Source organism: Drosophila innubila, assembly GCF_004354385.1.
Source record: "Drosophila innubila isolate TH190305 chromosome 3L unlocalized genomic scaffold, UK_Dinn_1.0 0_D_3L, whole genome shotgun sequence".
Taxonomy (NCBI): Eukaryota; Metazoa; Arthropoda; class Insecta; order Diptera; family Drosophilidae; genus Drosophila; species Drosophila innubila.
Window position 1 is genome coordinate 3,399,153 of NW_022995376.1, and position 22,251 is coordinate 3,421,403.

At 32.8% G+C, this 22,251-nt stretch overlaps 4 protein-coding genes across 4 annotated transcripts; all 4 read left to right on the plus strand.

The window, feature by feature from the left end:
* Positions 1-9,547: 9,547 nt before the first annotated feature.
* Positions 9,548-11,419, plus strand: LOC117786735. Its single transcript, XM_034625094.1, has 2 exons — positions 9,548-10,059; positions 11,270-11,419. The coding sequence occupies exons 1-2, from the start codon at positions 9,548-9,550 to the stop codon at positions 11,322-11,324; spliced, it is 567 nt and encodes a 188-aa protein (XP_034480985.1). The 3' UTR covers positions 11,325-11,419.
* A 592-nt stretch (positions 11,420-12,011) lies between these two features.
* LOC117786737 (mitogen-activated protein kinase kinase kinase 7-like) lies at positions 12,012-13,061 on the plus strand. Its single transcript, XM_034625096.1, has 5 exons — positions 12,012-12,041; positions 12,103-12,405; positions 12,471-12,653; positions 12,714-12,855; positions 12,913-13,061. The coding sequence occupies exons 1-5, from the start codon at positions 12,012-12,014 to the stop codon at positions 13,059-13,061; spliced, it is 807 nt and encodes a 268-aa protein (XP_034480987.1).
* Positions 13,062-13,794: 733 nt separating this feature from the next.
* On the plus strand, positions 13,795-15,992 carry LOC117787987 (mitogen-activated protein kinase kinase kinase 10-like). Its single transcript, XM_034626638.1, has 8 exons — positions 13,795-13,872; positions 13,935-14,240; positions 14,306-14,464; positions 14,522-14,791; positions 14,857-15,174; positions 15,241-15,423; positions 15,491-15,632; positions 15,686-15,992. Exons 1-8 carry the CDS (start codon positions 13,798-13,800, stop codon positions 15,820-15,822), a joined length of 1,590 nt encoding a protein of 529 aa, XP_034482529.1. The 5' UTR covers positions 13,795-13,797; the 3' UTR covers positions 15,823-15,992.
* Positions 15,993-19,454: 3,462 nt separating this feature from the next.
* On the plus strand, positions 19,455-20,874 carry LOC117787765 (mitogen-activated protein kinase kinase kinase 7-like). The gene is made up of 5 exons (XM_034626370.1): positions 19,455-19,777; positions 19,833-20,153; positions 20,220-20,402; positions 20,460-20,601; positions 20,655-20,874. Exons 1-5 carry the CDS (start codon positions 19,565-19,567, stop codon positions 20,783-20,785), a joined length of 990 nt encoding a protein of 329 aa, XP_034482261.1. The 5' UTR covers positions 19,455-19,564; the 3' UTR covers positions 20,786-20,874.
* The last annotated feature ends 1,377 nt before the right edge of the window (positions 20,875-22,251 follow it).

Genomic DNA, 22,251 nt, shown 5'->3' on the forward strand with positions numbered 1-22,251 from the left:
CAAATTATTTTAAAATTAAGTTAAATTTAAACAAATTGGAAATTGTTTTAATTTAATCTAATTTAAAAATATATTTTTCATTTAAATAAATAAGTAGAATTTTTTTCAATTCTTTGTTTAACATCACAAGAAAATTTTATAATTTATGCTTAAAAAAAATATATATAATAATTACATCTCAAATTCTTAAAAAATCAAATTCCTCAACATCAACTTTTAAAAAGAAAAGTTAAATTTAATTATGATTTTAGACTCTTTCTTTTAGTTCCTGTAAAAATAGATAAATTTAAACGTGAAATACTCAGAAAAAAATTAAGCTTGCTAGAAAAAGTATGTTCTACTTAAAACTTAATTTAAGCATCTAATTTAATTTAAAATTTATATTTTTTTAGATTTTATGCTTTCTGTTTAAATTTAATATTTATTTTATATTTGTTAATCTAAATCAGTATTTTCCAAAAACATAGGATCAAGTTGGCACTTTTCGTAGCAGAAAATATATTTTAAAGTCTATTTTGGACTCCACTGATCTTAATCTTAATTTCTAATTTAACAAAATAACAAATTTATTGCTTTAATAATTTTTAGTCAATTTTGCAACCGTTTTAATTTTATTTTAAATTTAAAATACATTTTCTTAACTGCTAAATCGACTTTAAATAAAAAATTAACGATAAAATCAGCTTATGATTTCTCTGTTATTAATACTATAATTAATCAAATTAAGATATTTCATTTACGAGCGTTGTATCTTAATTTTAGGTATTGTTTTCTAAGTAAAGGCAGATTAAAGACTGTGCTAAATGCTGTAAGATGGCTATAAAACAAACTAAAGGTAATACTGCAACTCGCCACATTTGAAAGTTGTTGTTGTTGTTGTGGTTGTTGTTGTTGTGGCAGTTGCAGTTGCAGTTAAGACTAAGCGCACCGCAGAGTCGACGAGAAAAACAAGTGGCCATAAAATATAATAAAAGGAAGTGCTTAAAACTAACAATAACAACAACAGCAACTTGCCTGCCTTACTGCTCACTGGGAAGCTTAAGAGCTGTGAAAACTGGAAAGCAGGGAAAACAGGGGAAATAGGGGAAAATGTATCTTGGAGAGCAGACGTTGTTGTTGTTGTTGTTGCTGTTGTTGTTGCTGTGGCAGGACTGACTCCTTTTACATAGTTGAGTGTCTGAATTTATTACCCGCGATCTAACACGATTTCTCGCACTTGTACCTACAATAATCATTATATGCAAACACACACACACACACCAACACACACACACAGGCGTGGAAATTTACAAGCGCCAAAGCTTTTTGCATATTTGGCATGCAAGAAGAAAAACGGAAAAACTCATGAAAAAAAAAAACATAAGGTAAAAAAGGTAACAAGTGCAGCCTAAGAAACTGGTCTGATCCGAGCTGCAGATGCATCCCAAAGTACACCTATGTATAAATAGATATATATATATACTTATATATGTATAAATATCGTAGACATTTGTATGCTTGTATGTGTGCAAGTTAGTTTATGTTTTATATAATTTGCCGTGGGCTACGCTGAAAGATGCCACCAGGCTCAACTGCTGTTGCATTAATGAGCAGCATGAGGCAACTAGGGTATGCAGCAGGGTATGACAGACTTACATATCATGTAACATAAGAGAATCTCGTATACACATACGTTCACTATTTGCATTCCAATTATAGTCCAAGGAAGAGTACCGAAAAACAGAAGTCAGGAAAATAAATGGAATTTTTTTAAATAAATAATATTTTGATGCAGAATGAATTAAGAGGCCAAATAATGATCAAAATGGTAATCCGCATGGAAATCGGCTGAGTTTTGAAAAAAGTTATGGTAGATTGAAGTTTTTGAAAAAGTGTCAAGGGGTTAGTATAGAAAAAATGGACAGTGATGGAATAAAATCGAATTTTTTAAATAAATAATATTTTGATGCAGAATGAATTTAAAGCCCAAATAATGATCAAAATGGTATTCCACATGAAAATCGGTTGAGTTTTGACAAAGTTATGGTCGATTGAAGTTTTTGAAAAAGTGTCAAGGGGTTAGTATGGAAAAAATGGACAGTGATGGAAAAAAATCGAATTTTTTAAATAAATAATATTTTGATGCAGAATCAAATAAGAGGCCAAATAATGATCAAAATGGTATTCCACATGAAAATCGGTTGAGTTTTGACAAAGTTATGGTCGATTGAAGTTTTTGAAAAAGTGTCAAGGGGTTAGTATGGAAAAAATTGACAGTGATGGAAAAAAATCGAATTTTTTAAATAAATAATATTTTGATGCAGAATCAAATAAGAGGCCAAATAATGATCAAAATGGTATTCCGCATGGAAATCGGTTGAGTTTTGACAAAGTTATGGTAGATTGAAGTTTTTGAAAAAGTGTCAAGGGGTTAGTATGGAAAAAATGGACAATGATGGAAAAAAATCGAATTTTTTAAGTAAATAATATTTTGATGCAGAATGAATTTAAAGGCCAAATAATGATCAAAATGGTAATCCTCATAAAAATCGGTTGAGTTTTGACAAAGTTATGGTAGATTGAAGTTTTAAATAACGTGTCAAGGGGTAGGTATGGAAAAAGTGGACAGTGCTGGAAAAAAATCGAATTTTTTAAATAAATAAAACATTGATGCAGAATCAATGTTGAGGCCAAATAATGATCAAAATGGTATTCCACATGAAAATCGGTTGAGTTTTGACAAAGTTATGGTCTATTGAAGTTTTTGAAAAAGTGTCAAGGGGTTAGTATAGAAAAAATGGACAATGATGGAAAAAAATCGAATTTTTTAAGTAAATAATATTTTGATGCAGAATGAATTTAAAGGCCAAATAATGATCAAAATGGTAATCCTCATAAAAATCGGTTGAGTTTTGACAAAGTTATGGTAGATTGAAGTTTTAAATAACGTGTCAAGGGGTAGGTATGGAAAAAGTGGACAGTGATGGAAAAAAATCGAATTTTTTAAATAAATAAAACATTGATGCAGAATCAATGTTGAGGCCAAATAATGATCAAAATGGTAATCCGCATGGAAATCGGTTGAGTTTTGACAAAGTTATGGTAGATTGAAGTTTTTGAAAAAGTGTCAACGGGTAAGTATGGAAAAAATGGACAGTGATGGAAAAAATCGAATTTTTTAAATAAATAATATTTTGATGCAGAATCAAATTAGAGGCCAAATAATGATCAAAATGGTATTCCACATGAAAATCGGTCGAGTTTTGACAAAGTTATGAGAGATTGAAGATAAAAAAAGAATGTACAAAGCATTACAGCGTATCTAACAGTCGATCATTGTCATTTCAATAGCCTGCAGTTAAGCTGCAGCGTTGCCACTAGTTTTATTTTTTTGTAGTTTCTTGCTTAATTCGCTTGCAGGCCAAAAAACCAAACCTACAACAAAAACAAGCGCAACTTGTCTATAAATATTTTGTAGCTGCTGAGCGAGAGAAGAGGGAAGAGAGAGAGAGAGAGAGAAGGAGAGAGATAAAAAGAGGAGTATATATGTGTGTTTAGTACGAGTAGCGCTAGTATAAAGAAATTCAGGCATAAGATTACAATCGCTTGTAATAAATACCTTAAGTATCACATATATCAGTAACCCAAGGACGTGCATCGTAAGTCAAGCTGAACATTATTATTAACCAGCAACTGCAAGCTGTATGGCAGATGAGAGAGGGGAAGAAAGAGGAGAAGAGAGAGAGAGAGACTTGACTTACGTGCAACAATTTAACAACTTAATTATTGCTAAACTACGTCAGCAACAACAACATGGAGACATAAATAAACAACGGTGCGTATGAGTAATATTCGTGGCGGCAAAAATCGTGGTCTGGCTGGAAACTAATAATAATAATAATAATAAGGAGCCTGCCAAAAAGATTGCAATGTGCGATATACACAAAAGATGATCATCAACAGCAGCAGCAACAACAGCAACAACAACAGCAACAACAACAACAACTTCAGGCTACTTGTGGCAAGTTGCTGGAATTGGTTTTGGGTTTGAGTTTGGGTTTGGAATTGGAATTGGGCATGGAACGTAGAACGTTCGCTTGTCATTGAGTAATCTATCGACAGCTTGGCCATTTAGTCAACACACACACACACACACACACACACCACACACTAAAATCGCTGTGTGTGAAAATTAGCATAAAAACGCAATTTTTGAATATTAATGTGCAGTTGGTGGCTGGCAACGTGCAACTTGCAACTTGCAACTTTGCAGCAAAGCGGCGACATCATCGCCAGTCTGGGAGGCGCATTGCGTGCAAGGCCAATAAGATGAAGCAACAAAAAAAACAGCAGCAACAGCTAGTGATGAGTATATTAATATATTGATACTGTCAGTAAATATCGTTTTGACAAAAAAAAAAATACATATGAAATTTAATTTCTTAATTTAAAAACAGCTTAAAGTCACAAATAATTTTTTTAAATAAAAAAAATATACTAAGAAAATTAAGCATTAAAATAAATTATATAAAACTGTAGCTTTAAATTTTCTTATTTATTTTTTTTTATTATTATACATTACGTTTCTAAATTTTAAAACATTGCATTGACTTTTATGAAATATTTATATATTTATTTTAAATATATTTAATTTTTATTCATTTAAAGAAAACTTTAACAAGTCAAATTGCGCTGAATTATTTAAAATAAAAATATACTATTAAATTGATTTATAAAAAATTTCCACTTTTAGTACGTATAGAATGAATAAAAAATTTGAAATGATAAAAGAAACAATAGAAACGATCAATTCTTTTTTTTAACATACTTTTTAAATTTTCTTCTGAAAAAATAATTTTTTTTTTGTTTCATTTTTATAATATAACTTTGCATTGATTTTTTTATAATAAATAATATACTCAACCCACTAATAAATGTATGTAATTTTTAATTATTTAAAGACAACGTAAAGCAGACAATAAAAGAATTAATTTAAATCAAAGCTAATTTATAAAACTGATCAGATAAGAAATTTATATATTTAAATTAAATTCATATAAGATATGATCGATATTTAAACATATGAATATTTGCCAATTAATTTGTGGTATATTTTCTTTCAACAATTATTTAATACTTTTTAACGCTACAAGATTCTCTTATATATTATTTCATTTACTTTTTCTGTATTTAAATTATTTATTTTTTTATTTATTTAGCATATTATGTATTGATACCCATCCCTAGTAACAGTCACTGCCACTTGACTTACTCATTGCAATGCTGCAAACTTGCAACTTGCTTCTTGCTACTTGCAACTCGGTAATCAGATCCTCTGGCATTGATAACAAACACAACACTTGCTGTGGCTTTTGGCGCTATCGCATAAGTTTGCATTCAGCTTTTTTGCATCTTTCACTTTTTATTCTCTGCTTAGCACGCATTTGCTTTCGAAGGGGAACAGGGGATAAAGGGGAAGGAAATACAGATTAAGGATTAGTTATTATTGGACTTTTGCACAGCTTGAGAAATGTTTGTGTCATGTTTTCCAGCTGTAATCTACAAAACGCACAGCTTCCCACTCGCTTTATTCGCTCCGTCCCTCTCTTACACTCTTGCTATCTCTCTTTATAACTGTGTCTAATGATCTCATACTACATAAACATAAATTTTGACCAGATTCAGACAAGGCTCCAACTAAATAGAATTAAAAATGTATTTAAAATATTATATTATTTTCGACATTCTTCGCTTCACATAAAAAATTTTCTTTACACCTATTTCAATAAACAAAAATAAAGAGTCAAATGAGACAAAACTCTAGCCAAATGAAATTGTAAAGAAAACAATTTAAAGGTGAAGTTTATGATAATCACTTAGATGTTTTCACTTCACAACATAAATCGAGTTTGAAATTATAATAATCATTAAAATTGACTTGAAAAATAGTATAAATAATCATTTTGAATTTTCAGCCATTCTCCTTTAGTTGTATATATTATAATATAATTATAAATTCCGAATTTAAACAAAATTAAATGTTGAGTTGAATAAATCAATATTTTTGCTATAAACAAATAAATAAATAAGCATATGTTTATTTTTAAAAACATTCAATTCAGAGTTCAGCTTTGTTTAAATTTATAACTGACAACACAAGAAGTAGCAAGCAGTTGTTAAGCAGTGCACCACGCACTGCGAAACTGTCACTGTGCAATTGCAAGCAGTTGCACTGCTTTCATAAAGCAGCCTGAAAGTTTGCTTTATTTTTTTGTAACGGACGAAATATTAAACAAAAATATATTTGAGTTGTTGATGCGACACATTAATGTTAATTAAAATCAAGAAAATGTTGTACCGTGATATAAAAACCGGAAACCTGAACTATTATTGTATTTTAAATATATTGCATATATTATTGTATTTTAAATGTGATATACGATGCAACAAATATATTGAAATTTTTAATAGAGTATATAAATGTGTGCAATACTTTTTCAACACCAAGTTTCTATTAACCGGTCCATAACTGGACAGCAGAGCCGGCAACCAAGATTTGCAAAACGCCGGCAACGCCTTTCGCTTTCAGTCTACATTTGTTCTCCGACGCGAATGCTTACGTTTTTCGTACTATAAATAAATACTCTAATTTATTATAACTAAACCGGATTACGGGTTTTTAATATAAATACCAAAAATATCTATCAGGTTAACGATCTAACATGTTGTGGAATGGCAACTTCGGTAATATACAATTGATACAGGTAAAACTTCAAGAGACCAATAATTTAAAGTCGATTTTAACAATTGACAATTAACAGAAGCTCGGAAATGATTGCTATTCTACTGTGCACAAAGCTAAATGTGATAATAAAACGATTGTGCTAAAAAGATTCAAGCTTCACTATTTTTTGGAAGATAACCTTAAAGAAGCTTACTCAAAACTTTGGAATGTCAATCATGAGAACATTTTAAGATTTTATGGTACCTCGGTGCTATTTAGTGATAAGCCTTCTTTACTAATGGAGTATGCGGACTGTGGATCGCTGCACACACATATTCATGGAAGGCAAACAGAAAAATATACTACAAGTGTTGCCCTTAATTGGATGTACCAGTGTGCAAAGGTCAGTTCAATTATTATACTGTTTCTACGAATAATTGGAGAATATTATAATACCCATTTTGTAGGGTCTTGAATTCTTGCATACACTGTCAATTGCCCATTTGAATATAAAGCCAAAAAACTTGTTTCTTACCCATAACTGTCGACGATTGAAGGTCGGTGAATTGGGCAATAAAACTAAGCAATTGGCTAAGCATGAGTCTCTTGCCTACAGGGCCCCAGAGGTATGAATCAATCTAAACTGAAAAAAAAACCAACTTCTAAAATCAAGAACAATCATCATAAATATTTTGCGGCGGTTCGAATCCCACGCGTAACAAATTAAAATAACATTTAACCCTCTACCGCATACAAAGCCATATATGGCTTCTCACTTTCAATAATTTTTTTTTGCAATAAAACGGTACATATACTAAACCGTTTGTTATCACTTATTCTCTTTCAACTATTTTCTGTTAGATGTCTATACTCAGAACTTCTTTGTGTTGCCTTATCTCAAGTTTCAATCAGTTTTTTGCTCGCGTCTCAAGCAGACGAACGAAAGTGAATTGTGGTGAAATTAAAATTAAAATTACTACACTAAAAATCAGTTTTATCACTGAAAAGTATTTTTTTTCTAAGAGAATATAAAGTTTTCGTTCATAAAAAATAGAATTTGACTATAGGTGAGCATCACATATACTATTCTATGCAAAAAACTGTGGACGCCATATACTATATGGCTCTATATGCAGTAACGCGTGCATGTTTATATTCTATGTACAGTTTGTCAAGAAACACTTTACACACCGAAAATAAATTTAATTTTTTGACTTTAGGTATGAAAATAATAGATTTTTATTCAAGTTAAACCAATTTTTTTAATGCATAACAATTTAATGCTTAGTATTAAGTTAATATGTGAAAAGAAAAAAACAAAAATATAAGTAGGTAACATAAAAAACAACAAAAACTAACATTACTCATTTTTGACACTGTCAAGAAACTCTTTACACTTTTCGTTTTCGAGTTACGTTTTGCTCTTATTCTAAGAAAAAACGGTGCTTTACCGTTAACTATTCTTTTTGCGTTGCTTTATGCTGCGCTATTTTTGCATTGCTTTTAATTTGGTTACGAAATTTTGCTCAGAGCGCATCTTAAAAGGAATTAACTTAAATTTTCAAAATGCCTGGGAAAAGATTAACCTTTGAGGAAATCCAATTGATTTACTATAATCACCAGTTGGGCAAATCGGTTGCGGAACTAACAACGATGTTTTCTGTTGCAAAGAAAACCATTTACAACGTTCTGAGTCGCGCGAAAAACGAAGGAACTCTTGAAACAAAGAGTGGAGGGGGCCGGAATAGAAAGATTGGCAAACGGGAAGACCGCTTAATGATGCGAAAGATTGACCAAAATTCACAAATTTCGGTCAGAGCTGCTTTCGTCAGTCAATGTGGAGAAGAGACTCACTTTCGCAGTGAGCATGATCAATCAGCCGATTGAATACTGGGATGACGTCATATTTTGCGACGAAACAAAAATGATGCTCTACTACAATGCAGGTCCACCCAGAGTCTGGAGAAAGCCGTTAACTGCGCTGGACAATCGAAACATCATTCCGACAGTAAAATTTGGAAAACTGTCGGTTATGATTTGGGGGTGTATCTCTAGCCGAGGAGTCGGAGATCTGGCATTTATAGAGAATACAATGAATGCACAACAGTATCTCCAAATTTTAAAAACCCATTTGAAGACCAGCGCGGAAAATTTTGGTCTTATTACGGACAATAGGCCAAAATTCAAATTTTATCAAGACAATGATCCCAAGCATAAAGAGCTAAATGTGCGAACATGGCTGCTGTACAACTGTGGAAAGGTCATTGATACACCACCCCAGAGTCCCGATCTTAACCCAATTGAAAATTTGTGGGCCCATTTGAAGAAAAAAGTGGCAAAAAGGCAGCCCAAAACCCGAATTCAGCTAAAAGCTATTATTCTGGAAGAGTGGCAGAAGATCCCCCTTGAATATGACCTTCCAAATTTGATCCATTCAATGAAAAAACGGCTTCAGGATGTAATTAATGCTAAGGGAAGGCATACTAAATATTAAAATTAGCTTCAAATATTTTAGATTCGCAAAAAATTTTGAATTAACGTTAATGAAAACGAAAAGTGTAAAGAGTTTCTTGACAGTGTCAAAAATGAGTAATGTTAGTTTTTGTTGTTTTTTATGTTACCTACTTATATTTTTGTTTTTTTCTTTTCACATATTAACTTAATACTAAGCATTAAATTGTTATGCATTAAAAAAATTGGTTTAACTTGAATAAAAATCTATTATTTTCATACCTAAAGTCAAAAAATTAAATTTATTTTCGGTGTGTAAAGTGTTTCTTGACAAACTGTACATATGCATTATTAGCATATTAGCTTAACAATTGCACTTGTTTTCCTTTAGAAATGAATGCACAATTATTTTACGGTAGTTTGCAATACGTGAACGAAATCGATGATCCGTTTCAAAGTGATGATTACAGCATAGCCGATTCCGAAGACGAAGTTGTTGAAAATCAAAAAATCCAAGAGGAAGATGTTTATATTTCGGAGACCGATGAGAGTAGTTCCGATGACATCTGTGAAAAGCCGTGCACTTCTAAAGCAAAGCCAAAGACAGTGCCAAGAAAAAAGACAGAAGCACAGATATGGAAAGCTGGTCACTTACCACCGTATTTGAATGAGACCTTTCCATTTCAAGGAAATACCAATCTTTCAACTTGTATCAATGAACTGGAGACACCGGCAGACTTTTTTAATTTTTTTTTCAACGACGATCTGATGAATTTCTTGGTTGATCAGTCAAATCTATATGCACTCCAAGTTGATATAAATAAGCCCGCTGGTATTACTCGAAGTGAAGTAGATCAATTTATAGGCATGGTCATATACATGTCGTTGGTACAATTACCATCTTCAAGACTCTATTGGAATTCGACTCCGGGTCAAGAAATTATATATGGCACAATGAGTTGCAACCGATGGGAAACTATAAAACGTTTTCTGCACTTTAACAATAATAACGGACATCAATTACTGCTCGTACCTAAGGAAGAACATTTGGTGGTTGACGAGCAAATTATTCCCACGAAGTGCCGTCACCACTTAAAACAATATAATCCGGCAAAACCTCACAAATGGGGCTTCAAAAATTTTGTCTGGAGTGGAGTATCAGGTTTTAGCTACGACTTTGATATTTTTGCGGGAGCCCAAAGTGATACATATCCGGAGGGAGCGCCTAATTTGGGAGTAAGCGGAAATGTTGTATCTAGGCTATCGGCAACCGTACCAAAAGGAAAAAACTACAAATTATTTTTCGACAATTGGTTCAATAGTCCAAATCTTGAAGTCTACCTTATGAAAAATGGTATATTAGCTTTAGGTACGGTAAGAATCAATCGAGTACCCAATTCAAAGATGCCAACTGAAAAAGAGTTGAAAAGCCAAGGACGTGGAAGCATGGTCGAAAAAGTAGCTATTATCGATGGAGTTCAGCTTGGCCTCGTCTCTTGGTTTGATAATAAAGTAGTCAACATTCTTTCTAGTTACGTGGGAAGTAATCCTGTTACAACAAAAAAACGATTCAGTAAGAAAGACAAAAAGTATGTAGATATCAACTCTCCTAAGGCAGTTGATGTTTACAATAATTATATGGGTGGCGTTGACTTACTGGATTCTTTACTTGGACTTTATAGAATTCAATTGCGCTCAAGAAAATGGTATAAGAAAATATTTTTTCACATGATTGATATGTGCGTAGTGAATTCATGGATTCTATGGCGTCGTAAGTCAGATCAGTATATGCCACTCTTCGATTTCAAGCTTTTAATAGCTGAGCACCTGTGCAAGGCAGGAAAAGTAAAGAAGCGTGGACGACCTGCGATGACTCCAACTTCATCCCCGTGTACAAGTAGGGAAGGTACTCCTACTACCAGCAAAAGACGAAAGCACCAGGAAATTCCATTGAATTCTGTTCGGGAGGACCATATTGGGCATTTTCCCACCTGGAAAAAGCAAAGGCAACTCTGCAAAAACGATTGTTCTTTCCGCTCATACACCTTTTGTGAGAAATGCAATGTATTTCTATGCTACAACGACAAAAGAAACTGTTTCACCAACTTTCACATGAAGTAATGCATACATGCATACAGAGCCATATATGGCAAACTCTGGAATCAGCTGAATGCATACAAAGCCATATATGGCCCCATTTCCCCCACCCCAAACTATGCCCCAAAAAAAAAAAAAAAAGTCCAAATATATATTATTTTGACCTAAATAAACACATAATTACATTCAAAAAATTTTTTCCTTTATTATTTCTATGCTCATGCAGTAGAGGGTTAAAAGATTACTAAAACTTAATCAAATGTAAATAAATCAAAATTTAACAATTAAAAAAAAATTATGAATATAAAAAATAATTTTTATTTATTTTATTTTTTGATTTTAATTTTAAGAACATTTTTTCTTAAAAAAAGAACTTTGTCTTATTTAAAATGTTTTTTAAATCAAGATGTGCTCTCTTAATTTAAAAATTAATGTTCACAACGCATTTTTTAGACCAAAAATCTTAGTTCTGAGACCAAAATCTTGATTATAGAACATTTTTTTTATCAGTGTATGTGACATATGTATTTAAAGATTAATACATATACACATTTAGGAAATATTTGGTAATCATCAGAATATGTGCGACGTATACAGTTTTGGAATGGTGCTCTGGGAAGTCCTGACACGACGAAAGCCTTTCTTCAGGATACATATCGGAGACCCATTCTCGGACAATATAAAATCGCTGATATCAAGTTGTTTGGATCGTAATCCAGAAAAAAGGCCAAATATAAGAAGAGCTGCCATAAGTATCGCGATGGAAATACCGGATATAAAACAGCGCGAGGTTATTTTAATTGTACTTAATTATTGAAGCTTTTTAAGTATATTAAAATAAACAATTTCAGATTATGGGATCTGGAGCCTACGGTGTTGTCTACAATTCTCAATTACGCGATCTTCCATGTGCGATTAAAGAATGCTTTATTGAAGATGAAGTTGCCAAGAAAAATATTGAAAGAGAAGTGAAATATCTATCCCGAGTTACTCATAAAAATATTGTCCAACTGTTTGGTACGCTGCTTAACAAGGATTCCAAAATAATGATTGTGATGGAGCTCGCAGATTGTGGAACACTTTATGATTACAAACATAACAAGGGCGACTATTCTGATTGGATTGCTATCAGTTGGATACGCCAATTGGCCGAGGTAAGATCAATTCAAATTAGCACATATACATTGAAATAATCGCTAAAACTTTCCATATATTGTAGGGCCTTCAATATTTACATGCCATGAAGCCAAAGCCAATTATCCATCGGGATATTAAAACCAAAAACTTGTTACTTACCGAAAATTATCGAGTATTGAAGATCGCTGATTTTGGTACAGTTAGAGAACTGGCTACTTTGATGACAAAGGATTATGTTGGAACACCCGAATATATGGCACCTGAAGTCTGTAATAATCCTCTTCGCATGTAGCCAATTTAAATGCAATTATTTTTGTATAAACAGGTTCTGGAAGGATACAAGTATTCGGAGAAAAGTGATGTCTATAGCTTCGGGATCGTTTTGTGGGAGGTGATGTCCCGAAAGAAGCCATATTATCACTTAAATAATAATAATCCACTCACCATTATGAATGTTGTCAGTAAAGGTGAGTAAGCAAACAATCAAGTTTTTTAAAACGCTATTTATTCCATTATGACTTTAGGTGAACGGCCTCCCATTAAGGATACAAAGGATCTCAAGTATATAAGTACTATTATTAAAAATTGTTGGGATGGCAACGCGGAAAAGCGTTCATCAATGCACAATTTAGTTTCTAAATTAAGCGTATCCATCTTTGAATTAATGAATTAATGAAAATACCAAACCTCTTATTTAAATGATTATTCATTGTTTCAAATGAACTCAATTGTAAATCATTTGAATAGAATTCTTGCAATCTCTGATCTTAATAATACTAATTTTCGTGATAATACTAATATTACTATTAATAATAGTTCCACTACTCGGTGATCTCTGTTCAACCTAATACTACTATTACTTATATCTATTTTAATATTAATATTAATACAATTGTTTATTATTTTATATTTGGTTTTTATTATTTATTATTTATTATTTATACTTAAGTGACACATCAACGATTAGCAAGCAGTGATATTAGCAGTGCACTTCAAACTGTGAAGCAGTTGACTTCGTTTCAAAACTGCTTGAAAGTGTGCTTTGCTACGGATATATTGTTCTTTTTAGGTTTTGTGGTTGATGAGTATCAGCTGTGAATCGGTTTTTTGATTCATAACCAAAAGATGACGGACAAAGAAATTTCAGCAAACAATAAAATTTCTTTAATACATTTGGGAGTACGTTTCAGTCTGGAAGCAATTGTGCGACCATAAGTTTCGATTTTTAGAGTAAGGACATTACTTTCTTGATCATTTTCGCATAACTATTTTTTTTTAACTAACAATTATAGTAAAACAGACAAGAACTTCAAAAATAAAAAATAAAAACAAACTTTTACGGCAGAGTTTTGTTAAAGCTATTGGTAAGATTATCTCACAATCAGGAACTCAACTGCTAAAAATCGGCTATGGGGTCAAGGGAGAACAAAGAGAGACATCAAGAGACTTCTGATGTGGACTTTGGCGATATACAAATGCAAAAGGTAAAGCATCTATAAGCATGTAATGAAAAATTCTAATTCGGTTTTTAAATAACTCTATACAGGAGCTCGGAAATGCAGCATTTACGACTTCGAACAAAGCAGTGTGGAGAAATAAAACAATTGTGGTTAAAAACTATACAATTTCCAATTTGTCGGCTGCTACTCGTAAAAATGAGTATTCGAAACTTTTGAAAATGAATCATGAGAATGTATTAATGTTTTATGGTGTCTCAGCTTTATTTAATGATAAGCCTTCCTTACTAATGGAGTATGCGGAGTGTGGATCACTGCACGAACAAATTCACGGCAAGGGTATAAAGAACTATTCCACAAGGGATGCCCTCAATTGGATGTACCAGTGTGCGAAGGTAAGCTCAGTTTTCTAGATTTTCCATACAACATAATTGGATAATATTATTCCTTTTTTTTGTAGGGCCTTGAATTTTTACATTCACTGCGTATTTTTCATTTCAATATTAAGCCACGAAACTTGTTCCTTTTCAATAACCATCGACAATTGAAGGTCGGTGAATTGGGAAATCATCCTGGGATACTAAAGAAGTGTAAATCTCGTCCCTATATGCCCCCAGAGGTATGGATCCACCTATGTGTAATATTTCAAAAAAATAATGACACTCTTCATTTTTAGCGATATTATGACTTAAATAACGGGGAGAAATATGATGTATACAGTTTTGGAATGGTACTCTGGGAAGTAATAACACGCAAAAAACATGTCTATAAGCTATTCGGAAGAGATTCAGGCTACCAAGCACCATTTACAGATTTTACCGAAGACTTAGCCCCGATAAGATGGCTAATTGAATGTTGTCGTGATCGTGATCCGGTAAATAGACCCACTATGAAAAGTCTTGCAACAAGTATCGCATTGGAAATAGAGGATATAAATCTTGGCGAGGTAAAAATAGTTTTTTTTTTTTAATTATTCAAGGTTTTAAAGCATATTTAAATAAACAATTTCAGATAATGGGACATGGAGCCTACGGTGTTGTCTATAAATCTCAATTATTCGATGTTCCATGTGCGGTAAAAGAAGTCTTTGTAGCAGATGACGATACCAAGAAAAATATTGAAAGAGAAGTGAAATATCTATCCCGAGCTACCCATAAAAATATTGTCAAGCTGTTTGGTAGCAAGCTTAGCAAGGATTCCAAGACATTGATTGTAATGGAGTTTGCAGACTGTGGAACACTTTATGATTACGTTCATAAAGAGGAAGAACAAAAGCGGAATGAATATTCCGATTCGACTGCTCTCAGTTGGATTCGCCAATTAGCCGAGGTTAGTTCAATTCAAATAAACTGTTTACATATAAAAGTAATTGTGATATTTTTCGACATATTGCAGGGCCTTCAATATTTACATGCCATGAAGCCGAAGCCAATTATCCATCGAGATATTAAAACCAAAAACTTGTTACTTACCGACAATTATCGAGTATTGAAGATCGCAGATTTTGGTACAGTTAGAGAACAGGCTACTTTGATGACAAAACAATTTGTTGGGACAGCCGAATATATGGCACCTGAGGTATTTCATAATTCTTATAAAATGTTCTCAATTGAATTACAATTATTTCTATTTTTTGTTAAAACAGGCATCCTTGAAATACAAGTATTCGGAGAAAAGTGATGTCTATAGCTTCGGGATCGTTTTTTGGGAGGTGATGTCACGAAAAAAGCCCTTTTACCACTTGCAAAATCTGCCTCCAGTCGCCATAATGCATAAAGTCACTAAAGGTTAGTAAATAGTCCAAATCTCGTAAGCGCTCTTAACATTTTTACGACTTCAGGTGAACGGCCTCCCATCGAGGATACAAAGGATCTCAAGAATGTAAGAACTCTGATCATAAATTGTTGGAATAATAACCCAGAAGATCGGACGTGTATGAAACATTTATTGTGTAAATTACCCGAGGCAACAGAATAGATTAATTCTCAATTATCATGAACAAAACCATGAGCGAAAATTGAGAATATTAACTGTTTTAAAATTACATTTTTCCTTTTATCATATTTAAAAACTGCTTATACCCATTTTTTACTTCTACTCGTATACTTTTTCTGAATGCTAAAAAATATATTTGTAATTCTGTAATACACAGCTTAAAATAAAAATTGTTTAAACTTAAAATATATTGCATTTTTGTGATATTTATTTACATAAAAGTTCTAGGAAAACTCGATAAAAATTTGTAACATATGGTTTCAACTTTTATTAGCATAGCATTAATTAGCTTTCGTTTCAGATACAATTTAAACAAGGGGGCTCCGCCCCCTGCTCGCTTCGCTCGCCTACCCCCGGCTCGCTTCGCTCGCGGTGAGGTGCGGCTACAGTCGAGCACGCTCGACAGTAGGATACCCTGAGCCCATGTACTCTTTTATAAAAGTTGATTGTTGCCCATTTTCAATGGGCTCAGGGTATCAAAAATTACACACGCGAAACTACACTGATAAAAAAAATGTTCTAAAATCAAGATTTTGGTCTCAGAACTAAGATTTTTGGTCTAAAAAATGCGTCGAGAACATCAAATTCTTGAATTAAGAGAACTAATCTTGATTTTAAGAACATTTTAAATAAGACCAAGTTCTTATTTAAAGAATAAATGTTCTTAAAATTAAATTCAAAAAATAAAATAAATGAAAATTATTTTTTGTATTTATATTTTTTTTATTTTTAAATTTTGATTTATTTGTATTTTATTCTGTTTCAGTAATTTTATAAATGTTATTTTATTTTGTTATGAGGGGGATTCGAACCGCCGCCTACTGCTTCACAACTGCAGCGGCCTCTCTAACCAGAGCGCCACGGTGCCATCATTTGTTTGATACGAATTAGTACCTAATTATACTTTCCTAACAATTTAAGATTTTTATTCTTATAATAAGATTTTAAGATTTTTTAGATTAATAATCTTAGTTTTAGTAATTTGGTCTTAAAATAATCTTATTTTAAGAACAAAATATTTAAGATGAATGTTCTTGATTTTAGAACTTGGTCTTTTTTTTCAGTGTATGAACAACTTTCGGTTTTCTGAAGTCACTGTGCTTATCACTGCAGACTACGTTATTAATGCCTCACTGAACTAATACATCACTCGATTACGATTACGACTTGCGATTTACCAATTTATCAATTTCTAATTAATTTTAAATAAGTTTAATATAATAAACTTTAATATAATAAACTTGTTTAAAATTAATTAGAAATTGATAAATTGGTAAATCGCAAGTCGTAATCGTAATCGCTTGCAATCGATGTAGAGTGTGTCAAGAGTAGCCACAAACTACAACTTTGCTCAGCCTGCAATCTGGCAGCACCCATTTTCCTCTCTCACTCTCTCCCTCTTACGCAACAAATTCAAGCCTGCCAAAGGCTGCTGCAGTGCGCGCGAAATTTGAAATAAAAGGCAATGTCTAATTTTATGAGATTCTTAAAGCGGAAAATGCTAAGTTTTTTTTTACAACGATAATAAGCAGATACTTATTATATATATGTGTAAGGAATCGAAAATATTAATAATTAAAATTATTATTTTGCAGCTTTCAGTGCTCGGCAAAGATGCAAGAGTAGTGCTGCAAAATGATCGCTATTTCTCTCATGCAATTTCATACATACATAGCTATCAGCTTCTGCTGATTTTTGGCATGCAAAAATACATATTTATATATTAACACAATTATATTTTAATCAAATTGTATATTTGTATATACATAAATTATACATTAACATTTTCATTACATGATATCGATAATATTTTTGCTTATCGCTTAATTCTTATTTGGTACCAAAAAAAAATGGGTACTAATTCGTTTTGTCTTTGTGCGCCTTGCATACAAACGTGAACATGCTGTCTCGCTCGCACGTTTGATTTGCCATCAAATGTAATTATTCAACTAAATCTAAATTCGAAATAACTTCTTTATTTATGGGTCAATCGCTTTGAAATTTTCAGGGTCGTTTAATACGCATACTTCTCAACTGATTGTTCAGTTAGGGAGTGCTATGTCAAAAATTGCGTCTGTAAATCGTTTGGTGCAATTTGTGGGCGAAGGGGGCGTGGCACCTAAAATTGGAAACAAACTTGACCTGCGTATGGTATCCAGGAACCTACATAACAAATTTGAAGTCTCTAGGTCATATAGTACTTGAAATCGAAGCCCAAAAGAAAATTGGTACTATTTCTTACTGTGTTTGTGCGCCTTGCATACAAACGTGAACATGCTGTCTCGCTCGCACGTTTGATTTGCCATCCAAATGTAATTATTCAACTAAATCTAAATTCGAAATAACTTCTTTATTTATGGGTCAATCGCTTTGAAATTTTCAGGGTCGTTTAATACGCATACTTCTCAACTGATTGTTCAGTTAGGAGTGCTATGTCAAAAATTGCGCCTGTAAATCGTTTTTTTCAATTTGTGGGCGAAGGGGGCGTGGCATCAAAAATTGAAAACAAACTTGACCTGCGTATGGTATTCACAAACCTGCATTCCAAATTTGAAGTCTCTAGCACTTACAGTCTCTGAGATCGACGCGTTCAAACAGACGGACAGACAGACGGACAGACGGACAGACGGACAGACGGACAGACAGACGGACAGGGCTAGATCGACTCGGCTGTTGATCCTGATCAAGAATATATATACTTTATGGGGTCTGCCACCCCTCCTTCTGCCTGTTACATACATTCTGCCAAACACATTATACCCTTTTTTGCCCATTTTCAATGGGCTCAGGGTATAAAAAATCAATGAAGAAATAACATATCAAAATTTTATAGTCTGGATGATGACTTCCTTAATAAAGTCTGTTTTATTTTTAGGCTTCTAAAGCAAGTTCCTGACCATATTGGGGTAAAATTAAATTATTATATCATATATGTAGATGAGATAGGAGCGAAATGTTGCTGTTCCTTGAAATATATCAATAAATCTTACAAATTGTATTTATGGTATTGTGTTATATATCCTAACCAAATTTGCTTCACATCGATCTATTACATATACCTGCAATTAGAAGGATAGATCGAAAATCCAGTTTTAGTATGAAAAACATTTGTTTTTTTTTTCTGTCTTGTATATATTTATCTTATGTATCCAGACCAAATTTAGTACAAATCGGTACAGTATATTATAAATTTAGATGATGCCTAAAAGAGTGCAATACTTTTGAAGATCCGACTTTTAGGCAAGGGCTTTAAGACTGGGGTGGAAAGCTTACAGTTCAATTTTAGTAACTGTGAGACATTTTAAGCAACGAAAATACCTTATTAACACAGAATTAAGATGTGAATCAGTGCAAATATTTATAACAAAGAGATGACGAACAAAGCAAATTGGGTGTGAAATAATTTATATTTAATACAAGAGTTGTTCCCTGCTTTCATCGTTTTCACAGTTGACTTCAGCACCCTCAGCTAGGAAGAACACAATCCTCCGCCAATAAACAGATGTGGAAACAGCAAATACGATTTTTAGGGTAATTAAATTACTTTTGTGGTCACTTTCGCCAATAGTTTTTTAATACATTCCACTTTCAAACTTATCAATTTAATATTTTAGTGAAACAGAAGACTCCTCTTCTTCGTTTTCTTCCGATTCACCGCAGAGTTGTCGAATACTACTGTAGTGAATATTTGTAACTCTATCGGTAGAGCTGTGAAAGATCGGACATGGGCGTAATCCGTCAACTGACACTGATAGTCCTGGAAAGGACTTCTAGTGTTATATCCTTTTTTGATTCATTGAATAATTTAGCGATTAAAGAGGTCTCTCAAAAAGGGAGTAATTATGATGCCCTGACCGAGGAAACGCCTCAAGAAACCTTTAACAGGGTGAACTCTCGTGACAGAAAACTGAATAGCTTGAATACTGGTGATAAAGAGGTAACGCCTTAAAAGACCTATAATAAAAAACCTATATTAATGTAAGCAATTTCAGATACTCGGATCTGGAGCCTTCGGCGTTGTCTATAAATCTCATTTTAACGATCTTCCATGTGCTATAAAAGAAGTCTTTGTAAAAGATGACGATGCCAAGAAAAATATTGAAAGGGAAGTGAAATATTTATCCCAAGCTATCCATAAAAATATTATCGAGCTGTATGGTACGGTGGAGGACAAGGATTCCAAATTTGGGATTGCGATGGAGTTTGCAGACTGTGGAACACTCTATGACTACATACATAATAAAAAGGGAGACCAGATGCGAAGTGAATATTCAGATTCGACTGCTCTAAGTTGGATGTGCCAATTAGCCGAAGTAAGATTAATTCAAATTAAATTTCTACATATAATCGTAATCGTAATAATTTTCCACATAATGTAGGGTCTTGAATATTTACATGCCATGAAGCCGAAGCCAATTATCCATCGGGATATTAAAACCAAAAACTTGTTACTTACCGACAATTATCGAGTATTGAAGATCGCAGATTTTGGTACAACTAGAGAACAGGCTACTTTGATGACAAAGGATTATGTTGGAACACCCGAATATATGGCACCTGAGGTCTGTGCTAGTTCTTATATATAACTAACTTAAACGCAATTATTTTTGTACAAACAGATTTCCGTAAGCTTCACGTATTCGGAGAAAAGCGATGTTTACAGCTATGGCATCGTTTTCTGGGAGGTGATGTCTCGAAAGAAACCCTTTTATTATTTAACAAATGAAGAACCACTCATCATTATGGAAAAAGTCACTAAAGGTTAGTAAATAGTCAAATTCTCGTTAGCTCTCTTAACATTTTGACCACTTCAGGTGAACGGCCTCCCATCGAGGATACAAAGGATCTCAAGAATGTAAGAAACTTGATTGAAAAGTGCTGGGATAAAAATCCAGAAAAACGACCATCAATGCACAATTTAGTATCCGAATTAAGCATTCTATAAATATTATTCGTTCCAATCTATTAATTTTGAGTATTCGAAATAAATGTACCACATTTTTATACGTACTAAATAAATATTTCCTATTTATATCTTAAAAAATAACTCATTTCGAGATAAAATGAAGATCCGCAACCTTATTTTATTTTGAATTCTGAATTTCATTCTTCCATCGCGGCCTTATTTGTGGTATTCTTGAAGTTATACACGTATTATCTTTCTATAATTAGTTACTTACTTAATTTATTGTGTTTGATTTCGTTTTAATATATTTTTTTTTATTTGCATCGAAGTTCCTTACAAATTGGGGCTGCCAACTCTACAGAATTTCCCAATCTGGAAACTTGTTCTAATTTAATAAAAAAAAAAATTCAGTTGCAACTTCGAAAATTTGACTAATTTGAAATTTTTCTTATTTTTTAAGCTAGAATTTTTTAAATTTTTGCAGAGTTTTTGTTGGAATTTCCTCGATTTTATGATATGCTTTTTTCAATAAAATTTTTAACTTCTATTCCCTTGGGTTGACGAGCTTCAAAATTAAAATTAAAATTTATACATATTTTTTTGAATTTCGAATTTTTAATTTTCATCAAAATGTAAATTAATTTCAAAGTTATTGCATTTTAAAATTAGCATGAACTAAAATTTAAATTTTCGCTCGTTTGGAACGATTGTCATCGATAGATATCGCTAAGAATCCAGCAAGATCGACGGACCGCCACATATTTGACGCTGTTGCGCCATCTAGCGGACAGCTTTGCAACTAGTTTGCTGCACAACAAAGTTCACTAAATAGCCGCTAGCTGGCGCCAAGTTTAGTCGATACAACAACCTGAATTGCAGACACATGTACCAAATATAATAATAAACAAAATTAAAGTAAACATAATGCACAATTCGATTAAATATTTACAAATAAAATATACTTGAATTTTGCACTTTGGTCTCTAGAATATATGTGGTATCGAATTTGCTACTACTTAAGAATAGATTTCACCATAAATAAACAAAATGTCGCGTCGTTAACTGAATCATAGTTTAAACAAAAAAGAGAATTCAGTACATGGAGGAAGAAGCAGTTTAAAATCACAGAACACAGTCGGGTTCATTAACCCATAACAAAACACGTTTCGTAGAATGCAATCAAGAAGAAGAAGAAGAAAAAGTACTTGTAGTACTTAGTACTCAGATTTCACAAGGTTGGACATTGATGTCGTCATAACCTCGAAGAGGTCGGAAGTTAAAGAAGAAGACAAAATGTGGGTCAAAAAACACTTTCACAAAATGCGCGCCAATTGCATTTGCCGGTAGATGCACCCTACCTCAGTTGAGAGAGAGAGAGAGAGAGGGAGAGACACTGCAAGAGAGAGAGAGAGCGAGAGAGGAATCACGTTAGATTGCAGAATTGAGCGTGAATCACTTGCAAAAAAAATCATAGTTTATGTGTGTGTGTTGTCTGTCACGAACGC

What these genes read in the sequence shown, in the direction of transcription:
- LOC117787765 (XM_034626370.1), top strand. Translation starts at nt 19,565, where the DNA reads ATGGGCGTAATCCGTCAACTGACACTGATAGTCCTGGAAAGGACTTCT. An exon ending in CCGAATATATGGCACCTGAG is followed by an intron (nt 20,403 to 20,459) that starts GTCTGTGCTAGT and finishes TTGTACAAACAG; the next exon opens with ATTTCCGTAAGCTTCACGTA. An exon ending in TATGGAAAAAGTCACTAAAG is followed by an intron (nt 20,602 to 20,654) that starts GTTAGTAAATAG and finishes TGACCACTTCAG; the next exon opens with GTGAACGGCCTCCCATCGAG.
- LOC117786735 (XM_034625094.1), top strand. Translation starts at nt 9,548, where the DNA reads ATGAATGCACAATTATTTTACGGTAGTTTGCAATACGTGAACGAAATC. An exon ending in TTGGTACAATTACCATCTTC is followed by an intron (nt 10,060 to 11,269) that starts AAGACTCTATTG and finishes AACTTTCACATG; the next exon opens with AAGTAATGCATACATGCATA.
- LOC117787987 (XM_034626638.1), top strand. Translation starts at nt 13,798, where the DNA reads ATGGGGTCAAGGGAGAACAAAGAGAGACATCAAGAGACTTCTGATGTG. An exon ending in GCGATATACAAATGCAAAAG is followed by an intron (nt 13,873 to 13,934) that starts GTAAAGCATCTA and finishes AACTCTATACAG; the next exon opens with GAGCTCGGAAATGCAGCATT. An exon ending in GGATGTACCAGTGTGCGAAG is followed by an intron (nt 14,241 to 14,305) that starts GTAAGCTCAGTT and finishes TTTTTTTTGTAG; the next exon opens with GGCCTTGAATTTTTACATTC.
- LOC117786737 (XM_034625096.1), top strand. Translation starts at nt 12,012, where the DNA reads ATGGAAATACCGGATATAAAACAGCGCGAG. An exon ending in CCGAATATATGGCACCTGAA is followed by an intron (nt 12,654 to 12,713) that starts GTCTGTAATAAT and finishes TTGTATAAACAG; the next exon opens with GTTCTGGAAGGATACAAGTA. An exon ending in TATGAATGTTGTCAGTAAAG is followed by an intron (nt 12,856 to 12,912) that starts GTGAGTAAGCAA and finishes TTATGACTTTAG; the next exon opens with GTGAACGGCCTCCCATTAAG.